Source organism: Gymnoscopelus braueri (assembly GCF_963280865.1).
Source record: "Gymnoscopelus braueri genome assembly, chromosome: 6".
In the NCBI taxonomy this organism is placed as follows: Eukaryota; Metazoa; Chordata; class Actinopteri; order Myctophiformes; family Myctophidae; genus Gymnoscopelus; species Gymnoscopelus braueri.
The window spans coordinates 6,275,081-6,287,029 of NC_137607.1; the positions used below are offsets into that span (position 1 = coordinate 6,275,081).

Below are 11,949 nucleotides of genomic sequence, written 5' to 3' on the forward strand. Positions count from 1 at the left end.
TTAGTCATCTGAAAAGTTTTAAGTTTCAGTCTAGTTTTAGTCGACTAAATATCCTAAGATTTTAGTCGACTAAATCTACAGTTGATTTGGTTGACTAAAAATGTATGTTGGCGGTGCCTTGATGCTGTCGTAATGGCTGATTTTACACTTGGCTGCACTCTGAAAATAGACGATCTACAAGCTCACAACGCGTCGCAGCGCGACGCGTTGTGAGCTTGTAGATCGGATATTTTCAATGCGCAACACCTGAGCGCAACCAAACATAAAATGACTTTTCTTTTAGTTCTACTGGATCTCTTCTCCACTAGAACTTCAATAACATTTTAGTCTAGTTTTTATCTGTTGACGAAATTGTCAATATATTTAGTCTAGTTTTAGTCATCATAGCTTAGTTTTTATTTCGTTTTTATTTAGTTTTCGTCAGTGAAAAAAGGTAGTCGACAAAACTTTTCGTCATAGTTTTAGTCGACAAAATCAACACTGTCGCAGTGTAACCAAGACCGCGAAACAAAGACCGTAGTCTGCACGATATGTTGCATGTTATCGTTGCAGTCGGGCACAAACCTCTTATCTCCATATTCTAACTTTTTGTGGTTTTTACACATTCACTGCCAGGGTCTTTCTAATACTGGCAGGTAGCTTCTGCATGTTTAAGCATTCTGACTCATTTTTCAAGAACCACAGCATATTTATCTCCAGTTATTTATCTCCAGTATGATTGATCCCCTGATGGTTGCTAATCACAGAGGAAATCACTGTGCATCCGTGAAAAAGAATGTCATTGTGACCTCCCCGTTCTCTTGTTATATCCAGTTGAAAATAGCATGTTTCGCCCCAAAATACATAGTAAAACACAGGAGCCGAGATACAGGATTTTAAAGTGATAAGTTAACCAGGAAGTGAACGGAGCAGTAAATCTTCGGATCACGTTATCTTGGGTTCTGGATGTTTTTTCCTAAATAAAAAAAAAGACGGAGATATCCGCCAATGGGGGTGAACGGGTGGATTTTAAATGACGGAGATGTCCGTCAATGGTAGTGAATGTATTAATGCCCTACTTGATCATCCTACAGCGCCACACAAAAGCATTAAAAGTAGCACATCCACAAGCTCGAGCTGTTTTTGAATTAATTTGAATCCTGAAAAGTAGCAGTTTTGGACATAGTGAGGTTTCCACCCGACAGAGACGATATCAGTCATATATATACGGTATTATGCCACATTCTAGTCTTCCTCTCTCTCTCTCAGGTGGACGGGGAGATGAGTGGAGGTTCCTCGGACGACTTCACGGATCCCCAGTTGGAGCGTCAGGTGGAGACCATCCGTAACCTGGTGGAGTCTTACATGAACATCATCTACAAGACCATCAGGGACCTCATGCCAAAGATCATCATGCACCTCATCATCAACAATGTACGCTATACTGCCAGAAGAACGGCAGACTAAAATATGTTATATTTGTTTGTTTTCTTTTTTCTGTTTTGCTTTAGTTAAAAACTCTACACACCTATATCTATCTCTATCTCTGCACTTTAAAGTGGTTTGTCATCTTTGCTCCAATTTTATTTTCTGTATATTTCAACATGAAGTCACTTCATCTGCTGCTGGTTACCCACTGTAATAACATGGTCCTTGGCACGTGTGTTCCATGTCTCAAATATCTATTGATCAATAACTGCAAATAGGTCAAATTATTCTTTAAAAAAAGAAGAGAAAAAATAAAGAAAGTAAGAAACAGACCGTAGGAAAAAAGAACATCTCATATCAGTTTTAGTCAGCCCACTTAAGTTACATACACATACAGAAGACTGTGTTTATTCTATCCACTTAAATCTATTACCATGGAAGAATATAAATTATGCACCAAAGTCAAATATCACTTTAACCCATTAAGACCGGGAACGCATCTGTGTGTCATTTTAAGATTTCTTTGGGCTATTCAAAAACAGCAGATCTACAAGCTCATAGTGCGGCACCGAGTGCCGCGCTATGAGCTTGTAGATCAGCTATTTTTTTATTTTATCGTGAACATTTTTGCAAATCATTGAATATATATATATATATATATTTTTAGGGTGAACATTTTTAAGTCAAATCTTTGCTTCTGTGGGGGGTCCCTCGAACAAAAACAATTGAGATGGGGGTCCGTGGCCAAATACATATACATTTTGGGTGGTCCTTGACATGAAAAAGTTTGAGAACCACTGATATATAGCAACATTTGTATAAAAAAAAATTAAGTTAGAAGACATTTGTAGAATCCCCCAGAAGCAAAGATTTGAGTTACAAAATGCTTTAAAAAAATATGTATATTCAAAGATTTGCACACATTTTCACGATAAAAAATCTACAAGCTTGTAGATCTGCTATTTTTGAATAGCCAAAGAAATTAAAAAAATGCGTTCAGATGCGTTCCCGGTTCTTTATGGGTTAAGAGAAATACCGTCTTCTAGACTGTCTCTCTCTGTCATTCTTTCCTTCTCTCTCTCTCTCTCTCTCTCTCTCTCCCTCACTCTCTCTTTCTCCCTTTCTTGCCCCCCTCTCTCCCTCTCTTTTCCCCTCTCTCTGTCTCCCTCTCTCTCTCCCTCTCTTTTCCCCTCTCTTTTCCCCTCTCTCCCTCTCTCTCTCCCTCTCTCTCTCCCTCCCTCCCTCTCTACCTCTCTTTCCCCTCTCCCTCTCTCTCCCTCCCTCTCTCCCTCCCTCCCTCCCTCCCTCTCTCTCTCTCTCTCTCTCCCCCTCTCTCTCTCCCTCCCTCTCTCTGTCACTGTGTGTGTAATCCCTCTCTGTAGGTGAAGGAGTTCATTGGTTCAGAGCTCCTGGCTCAGCTCTACGCTCTAGCAGAACGCACAGAGCTGATGGATGAGTCCCCGGAGCAGGGGCAGCGCAGGGAGGAGGTGCTGCGCACACACGCCGCCCTGAAGGAGGCGCTCTCCATCATAGGAGACATCTCCACATCCACCTCCTCCACCCCTCTGCCTCCGCCCGTGGACTCCTCCTGGATACAGGCCCGCAAGTAGGGGGACGGTTAGACAAAACCTTTGGTTATACCTATAAGCCCTATAACGCCCACCCGCAGCCTTAGACTTGATGGTACTACTATTTTACACTGGTGGAAAGTAACTAAGTACATTTACTCAAGTACTGTACTTAAGTACAATTCTGAGGTATTTTTGGGCGGTGAAACCGCCCCTATAAGTGAGGTTTGGATATTTGTACAATTTTGTACAATTTTATTTGTACAATTTGTACAATGCACCGTGATTGGCCAATCACAGTCTATTCAGGACTGTGATTGGCCAGTGTCACATGACACATGTGCATAGCCCTATATAAGAAACCATAACTTGAAAAAAACCCTAAATTAAGTTCTAAATCAAGTTATGGTTTCTTCCATCATAAAGAGTGTTTAAATAAATGTATTTATTTTTTGTACATGATTGGTTGACTCATGATTGGTTGACACCGCCCACTTCACACAGGGTGTGATTTTTTACTTTACTGGAGTATTTCCAATTTTCAGTACTTTTACTTCTACTCCACTACATCTCAGAGGCAAAATATTGTACTTTTACTCCACTACAATTATTTGAAAACTTTAGTTACTTGGTAGATTTTGATTATTATTACAACACATTAACCACTTCAGTCCTATATACATTTGGCCATTTGAAAATAGCAGATCTACAAGCTCACATTGCGTCGCGATTGTGAGCTTGTAGATCTGCTATTATTTTATACATTTGAAAACTTGTGAAATGGGACATTCTGCATAATGTGTACTTTCTACTTTTGGTACTTTAAGTACATTTTGATACCAATACTTTGGTACTTTTACTCGAGTACATTTTGAATTCTGGACCTTTACTTGTAACAGAGTATTTCTACATTATAGTATTGATACTTTTACTTAAGTAAAACATTTTAGTACTTTTTCCACCACTGGTAGACAGACAGACAGACAGACAGACAGACAGACAGACAGATAGACAGAGAGACACAGAGACAGACAGACAGACAGACAGACAGACAGACAGACAGACAGACAGACAGACAGACAGAGGGGAATTCAGCTCTTCAGTGGTTCCCGCAGGATCCTAAATTTTCCATTGAATGAATCCCTTATCTTAATTAACACCATATTTCATCGTTAAAGTGGCTCTTGGTACCCGACCCTGTTCGGAAACATCTCACGAGACACTTCAAAACCCACTGACACACAGAATCCAACCCTTCTCTCTCTCTCTCTCTCTCTCTCTCTCTCTGTACATTAAGGTCCACTACTCCACCCAGCCCCATAGCCGGTCCCACCAAAGCTACGGCCCGTGGCGCGGCCCCGACCGCTCCGCTTGTGCCCGCGGCGGCCGCTGTGCCCGTTCGTTCCGGACCCCCCGCCGCGCCCTCGGCTGGCGCCGACGGTCTCCGGCAGCCCGCCGCCGCCGGCCGACACAGCCGTGCCCCGCCCGGCGTGCCGAGGTACCACCTCTGCATGCAACCGCATTTTTGGATCAAAACCGCTGCAGTGCTCAACGTTTAACTGTTATAAACCCTCGCCATTTTACATTCTGTTATCCTCTCTCCACCCATTCTGTTACTCACGCACAGACGTACATAATGTGCACACACACACACACACACACACACACACACACACACACACACACACACACACACACACACACACACACCGGCAGACGTTGGGCTACAGAAGGCATAGGGGGAGAAAAGTGTGTTATTTGAGCTGGGTGGGGGTCTAGTGGAAAATGTGTTTCTCATATTGTCTTTCCCATCAGCCACAGTAGACAGGCCTTCTCTTTCTGTCCAGCTTTCTACTGGAGCCAGAGACAACAGGCTGAGCTCTGTCTTTCTCCGTACTTTTCATCTCTCCTTCTTCGCCCCCTTCCCTCCTTTCTTTCTTTCTCCTCGCATGCATTTGTTTTATTGCTTTCCCCCATTTTCCCTCATGCAATATCTTTCTTTTTCCCTTTCCCTCCTCCACTGCTTTCTTTTATTTTTCTTCACGTCGGTTCCTCCCCTGCTTTTGGCCCGTCTCTCCTTTCTCTCTCTGCCTCATTTCCTCTGGGCTCTCCAACGGTTCTTTAGGGCCTTTCCCTCTTACACCCCGTCTCTCTCTCTCTCTCTCTCTCTCTCTCTCTCTCTCCCTCTTACACCCAGTCTCTCTCTCTCTGTGTGTGTGTGTGTGTGTGTGTGTGTGTGTGTTTCCTTCACTGACTCCTTTCTCTCTGGCCTCTCCCTCGCTCCCTACCTTCTCCTCTCCTTGTCTCACACCCCTTGTCGTATTTTGCGTGCGCGTGCGCGTGTGCGTGTGCATGTGCATGTGCGTGTGTGTGTACGCACACGCACATGCACACGCACACGCGCACACACACACACACACACACACACACACACACACACACACACACACACACGCACACACACACACACACACACACACACACACACACACACGCACACACGCACACACACACTGTCCAGGTACCTATGGGTCACAGCTAGCTCATTGCACTCTCATTACAAAGCTCTTTCTTCCTACAGTTCTCCAGTCGACTGTCGGGACAGACAGACAAATACAAATCACTATGGCTATTGGCTACCACCCTCCGTATAGCTAACAGAAATGCCAAAATGGCTGTTTAGATGTACTGTCAGGGTAAAACATTTAGTGGGTTTGAATAAGAATCTGTGAGCAGAAGATGAGAGTGAATCCTGCTAGCAGATTTATTTCATGCCGAGTCCCGCCTCTCCGTGTCCACTATACTCTCACTTTTTCTCTCTCTGATTCCCTCGCTCCCAACCTACCAATTGTTCCCTCAACCTCTCTATCTCATACATGGGCAACTGGCGGCCCGGGGGCCACACGCGGCCCCCACCTTCACTTATTGCGGCCCGCAGGTTAATATGGGAATACTGATATATTATTGATTTCAGCTGTTACAATTCCAAACAGGCAAACATGACCCGCTTTAATTACTTCAGTCTATATTAGTAGCTTAATGACTAGTATAACGTTTTTTTTAATGTCCAATGTATTTGTATTTAGGTTCAAAAAGTTAACATAAGTATAACTAAATGCATTTGAAATTAAATAAAAATGTTACTTTTCAGGATTCCAATTCAAAAATAGCAAAAAAAAAATCAGGATTCCAATTCAAGAATAGCAAAAATAGAAGATCTACAAGCTCAAAACGCGCCGCAGTGCGACACATTTTGAGCTTGTAGCTATTTTTGCTACTTTTGTATGACATAGAATGGTCGAATTACGGCATTAATTTACGAAAAAAGTTAAAATACGTAGATAAGAGGTGTCTGCCCGACAGTATATGCAATGTGGCCCTCTGGAGTGAGTGTGGAAATATAGTGGCCCTCTCCATCATCAAAGTTGCATCACCCCTGCTCTATGTCATCCTTCTTCTCTCTTCTATATACCACCTGACCAGTGTTAGGATTCATTTAATACTCCATCGCATGATGCTGCCGCTTACCAAAAATAACTGATTTTCCCAAACAGTCAACACACAGTGATGCCAAGGAGCGACGCATAGTTATCTTGAAAAGTTATTTTGGTCAAGTGACACCATCGTACCATGGCATATGCAGTGGTGGAAAAAGTACTCAAATGTTTTACTTAAGTAAAAGTATCAATACTGCAATGTAGAAGTACTCTGTTACAAGTAAAAGTCCGGAATTAAAAATGTACTTGAGTAAAAGTACAAAAGTATTGGTATCAAAATGTACTTAAAGTACCAAAAGTAAAAGTACTAAATGTTTGAAAATAGCAGATCTACAAGCTCACAACGCGTCGCGTTGTGAGCTTGTAGATCGGCTATTTTCAAATAGCCTAGGTATAAAATAGGGCTAAAGTGGTTAATATATGTTTCATAATATCATAATTTATATCTGAAAAGTAACTAGTAACTAAAGTTTTCAAATAATTGTAGTGGAGTAAAAGTAAAAATTTTGCCTCCGATATGTAGTGGAGTAGAAGTAAAAGTATTGGAAATTGGAAATACTCAAGTAAAGTACAAATACCTCAAAATTGTACTTAAGTACAGTACTTGAGTAAATGTACTTAGTTACTTTCCATCACTGGTATCACTGCAATGCACCTAACACTAGACTAGAGCGTAAGAGGCTTGTTTCAAGTGGTGTGATGCGGTACTGTTTGTGCTTGCATGTGCCAACTATGTGTTAGTTGGACCCCGTTCTGTTCTATTGTATTACTTTTTTTCTCCTTCCTTTCTTTCAGGAGACAACCTCCAAATCGCCGTGCTGTAAAGCCACACTGATGTCTCCACTCAGAACTCCATTACCCACCTATACTCACTCCATCTGACCGCCCAGAGAGGCCAAGAAGCTGCATGATGTGGATGGAATCCAGCTGCAGGCTCCTCTCTGCCCCCACTGGGGAGCCCTTGTCTGGTTAGTCAGGGGGCCAAAGCCGATATCGCAAATTAAGATAACGCCTCTGAGTAAGAGCAGACAGTGTGTCCTGTATTCATATTTAACCTCTTTACAAGTCATGTTGTCGTCTGAGAAATGTATTTTTGGGTCATTTTGTCGTATTCTTAAAGCTGATTAAATCAGACTTTTTTTTTCACAAATTTGCTGCTGTAATTTTGAGCAAATTTCAAATATTGTCCTTGTCATGTGCAAGAATACTGTCTGTATTATCTATTTGTTGATAAAATCAACTAATGCAAATAGATGGACCTTGTTTCTATTCTCTTGGCATTCACGTTGGCTGGTTTACTGCTTATAGGGTGTTGTAGTTTTCAGAGCAGACATGAAACATTCTGTCACAGACACAGCATCACAGGTCTCCCAGGGCTTCCTACATGCTGATTTTGTAGCCAAGGAGACAAAACACACCTTCAATGAGGAATGAACCAGTTAACTTTTTCGTAAATTAAAACCAATGTTGTTATAGTCCACAGGTTTTAAAAGTAGGGGCTGCCAGGGTGCACCAGGGGGGCAATTGGTAATGTAAATAAATTACATTATTGAAAGAAAACATTATTCAAAAACTAAAATACATACATACGTATTAAATACAAAAAAAGAAGGAAAATAGCTAAAATTGTAGATCAGCTTTTCCCCCCCTCACCTCTTTTTTTTGCAATACAGCCAGACTCAGGCTATGCCTATTTGGGGTCCGTGGCATGGAAAAGTTTGGGAACCCCTGCAATAGTCAGTACAACAGTAGGCCTATATACTGCAAAACTCTCAAATCTAAATATTCAACATTTTCACGTTTTGTTTCTCAGCACAGGGTAACTCAAATTCTCACCACAAGATGGCGAAATGGTGCTTTAATACAAGTCAGGGTTTTAACTACAGTGTGACACATTTGTTGAACTCAATAAAGAGAACCACAAAAAACATCAAAGGCCTTGTTGCAGACCAGAGTAGAGTCTTAGAAACAAATGATGAGAAATACCTCTACAACCTTAAGTGATTTGTCTGCACAGATTGCAGACTAGGTCCCCATACAGCAACGATTGCAGAGTGACTCAGACACATAGACCTAAATCTGGGTCTTGTCTATTTGTTATTATATCTCTCTAGGTCGTCCTCAGACGAGCCCTCCATCGTTGCTTCCAGTCATATTATATTATGTTATTATATTATAGCAATGTTTCCAGTACTGGTAAGATAAACTTCTGGTGAAGTTAGGCATGTCAGTATTGGGTGTTGTCACGTTGTATAACTTGTATATGAACATCAGAACATTGTCAGTAAATGTACTGTACATGTAGTGACAATGCTCATATATTGTTCATATATTCAAAATCTATATTTTGGCCTATATTATTATATTATGTTTTGCATTGTGCAAGTTAAAGTAACAGAGTATATAATATTCTAATGCCAAAAACGCAGCTAAAGTTGCCCTCAAATGTATATTTTAAGATAAAGTACTGTCTTTTTTTCCCTCTGTTGTGGCAGCATCATTCTTCATCTCTCCCTCTACCGCCTATGATCTGCCTCCTGGTGCAGCTGTGCTTGTTCAGCCATCTCCACATCTTCCTCCTGTTCAGTCCTTTATAGTGATTACTTGTGGCACAACAGTGGGTCAACACTGGTTCAAAGTGAAATTGCTTTTGGTGTTGAGGGCCCCTCAACGTGTGATTCAAATTTGGGGTTGATTGAACTGGATGGATTTCATTCATGATCATGAAAACGCCATGGAAACTCAAAGATCTGTTTTATAGTTTTTATCACGAGTCCAGAGATCCTTTCATATGGAGGGCCGTTAGTTGCCACTATGGCATTAGCATTACTCCCTTAAAAAGTATCTAGCCTTTGTTCACAAAAGTATGATACTCAAATCACATCCATCTGTTTTGTAGGTAAACTTTATTTGTGATTAACCACATTTTTGTTCATGATCCAACCCACACCAGGGACATTAAAAGTCTTAATACAAAAACACGTTTTTATTGCAGAAAACCCATTAAACCTGACATCAGGGGCATCCAGGTGGCACAGGGGTATAAAGCGCTTATAGTTTGAATCAATCGCGACGCATCCGGCGTGTGGCAGGGCACTCCACCCAACCCTGTCACTGTAATGAATGACTCCAACAGGTTGGTCACGTAGCCCGTTCAGCTGGGTGTGGAAGTGAGAGGAATAAGTGTCGGGTCCTCTGGTGAAACGAAGCAGTTTGACGAATTCATGTGTATGAGGAGAGACATGGTTGTCCACACCCTCCCACATGGCCAACTGTAGGGGTCAGCAGTGAAAAGGAACTACACGTGAGGCAGAGAAATATAGAGGGGGGGGACCCCCAGGGGTCCTTGAGGGAGTTCCCAGCTAAATGCCAACGAGCGATGCATAGTTAGGAACCAAATGGACCCTTATGGGTCTGTAACTCTGAGAGTGTACAAATGGACCCTAACGGGTCCATTTGGTTCCATTTGTACACTCTCAGAGTTAAACTAACATTGATTTTACAATATAATTGGGGTCCCAGATATAGAAATGCCATTAAATTGGGGTCCGTAGCTTAAAGGTCCTTACACACCGGGGGCGATTTTTTTTCATGCGAATAATACGTTTTTTTTAAAAAACCTTATAAAGTCAATGCAGAAGCGAAAAAGCGTCTTTTATTTATTCGGACCGAGTCTTGCATATATTCGCATAATCGCGGTTGTGTAATGACCTTAACTCATTCCCTGCCTAGGACGTAAAAAACGTAATTATTTCCAATTACCAATTCTGCCAAGAACGTAAAAAACGTAATTTTAATTTATTCAATTTATAAAAAAAATAAAAAAAAGATTTGACCCAAAGACCAAGGAGATACGATTTTTCGAAGATCTAGACTCCTATCCACTTCCTTGTTAACTTAAAAATTATGTATCTCGGCTCCTGAGTACTTTTTTTTTTCAATGAAAAATCTCTGGCACAGTGGGCAAACGCGGCCAGAAATAATTCAGGCAGTGAATGAGTTAATGCATGTCAAACTGGGGGTCCATGAAATTTTAAATGGTTGAGAATCACCGCTAGAGCTGTAAAAGATCTTCTCTTATGGGGGGGTCCCTGGCATATCTTTTCAAATGGTGGTCCGCGGGGTAATAAGTGTCAATTTGGGGGTCCTTTGACATGATAAAAACCTCACCATAGCGATAAGACGCACTGGAAGGCAAACTGGAGCCGGAAGTTCAATGGAATGCATTGAAGTCAACCAGAGCTGGCTGGACCAGTTTAAGAATAAACACTGTTTTTAAATGATTGGGACCTTTGTCAGATAATCGGTCCAGGAAAATAAAAGACATCAGGCGTTTTTCTGATCTCTCGTCTCTCGATGTGCTACGCACTATATGATCCAAGTTTGCTGTGTGTACCTTAACCCTTTAAGGCCGGGGAGGGTGTCATTGTGTGTCATTTCAACGCATGTGTGTCATTTCAAGATCTCTTTGGCTATTCAAAAATAGCAGATCTACAAGCTCATAGCGCGGCACCGAGTGCCGCGATATGAGCTTGTAGATCTGCTATTTATTTATTTTTATCGTGAAAATGTCTGCAAATCTTTAGTTTGAATATATATATATACTTTTTTAAAGCGAAAGTTTTTAACTCAAATCTTTGCTTCTGGGGATTTTACAAATGTCTTCTAAATCATATATATATATTTTTTTACTTATGTTGCAATATTATCAATGGTTTTCAAACTTTTTTCATGTCAAGGACCCCCAAAATAATACGTATTTGTCCGCGGACCCCCTCCCATCTAAAAATATTTTGTTCCAGGGACCCCCCAGAAGCAAAGATGTGAGTTAATAAAAGAAAGATGTGAGTATATAAAAGATTTGCACTAATTTTCACGATTTAAAAAAAAAAAAATAGCAGATCTACAAGCTCATAGCGCGGCACTCGGTGCCCCGCTATGAGCTTGTAGATCTGCTATTTTTGAATAGCCAAAGAAATCTTAAAATGACACACATGCGTTCCCTTCCCGGCCTTAAAGGGTTAAGAGCACGGAGCAAAGTTCTGACTGGGCCGTCTAGCCTGGAAAACCTGACGAATCTGCCAGAACGAGAACAGCCTAATGCTCTTTAGATACCGCAATACAATTATATACAGTAGTGTGCACATGGAATAACAATAGACCAGAAAACAACGTGCAATCACAGTGCGATACAGTATGTCTTCTTTTTCTCAACCGATTATTTCACAAAGGCAACAAAAAAGCAATAATTAGAAGATGGTGTTTATTCATAAGCTTGTCCACCTGGCTCTCATTGATTTCAATGCATTCCATGGAACCTCTGGCTCCAGTTCGCCTCCCAGTGCCTAATGAACACTTATCTGCCAGCTGGAATGAACGGACCAAGAACAGTGACGCAATGACTAAATGGGGAGATAAAAAGAGAAAATTAAAAACAAAGACAAACCCAAAACAAACAAAACCTTGACAACGGAAAG

The 11,949-nt window shown here is 41.4% G+C and overlaps 1 protein-coding gene across 2 annotated transcripts in view; it reads left to right on the plus strand.

Annotated features, from left to right (window-relative positions):
• dnm3a (dynamin 3a) overlaps positions 1-7,655 on the plus strand; it is a 49,951-nt gene extending 42,296 nt beyond the window's left edge. For both annotated transcript variants that reach the window (XM_080431467.1, XM_080431468.1), the window contains 4 exons: positions 1,249-1,413; positions 2,790-3,013; positions 4,273-4,473; positions 7,268-7,655. In XM_080431467.1, the coding sequence (XP_080287593.1) occupies positions 1,249-1,413; positions 2,790-3,013; positions 4,273-4,473; positions 7,268-7,307 (630 nt within the window). In that variant the 3' untranslated portion in view covers positions 7,308-7,655. The remainder of the gene's footprint in view (positions 1-1,248; positions 1,414-2,789; positions 3,014-4,272; positions 4,474-7,267) is intronic.
• Positions 7,656-11,949: the final 4,294 nt, after the last annotated feature.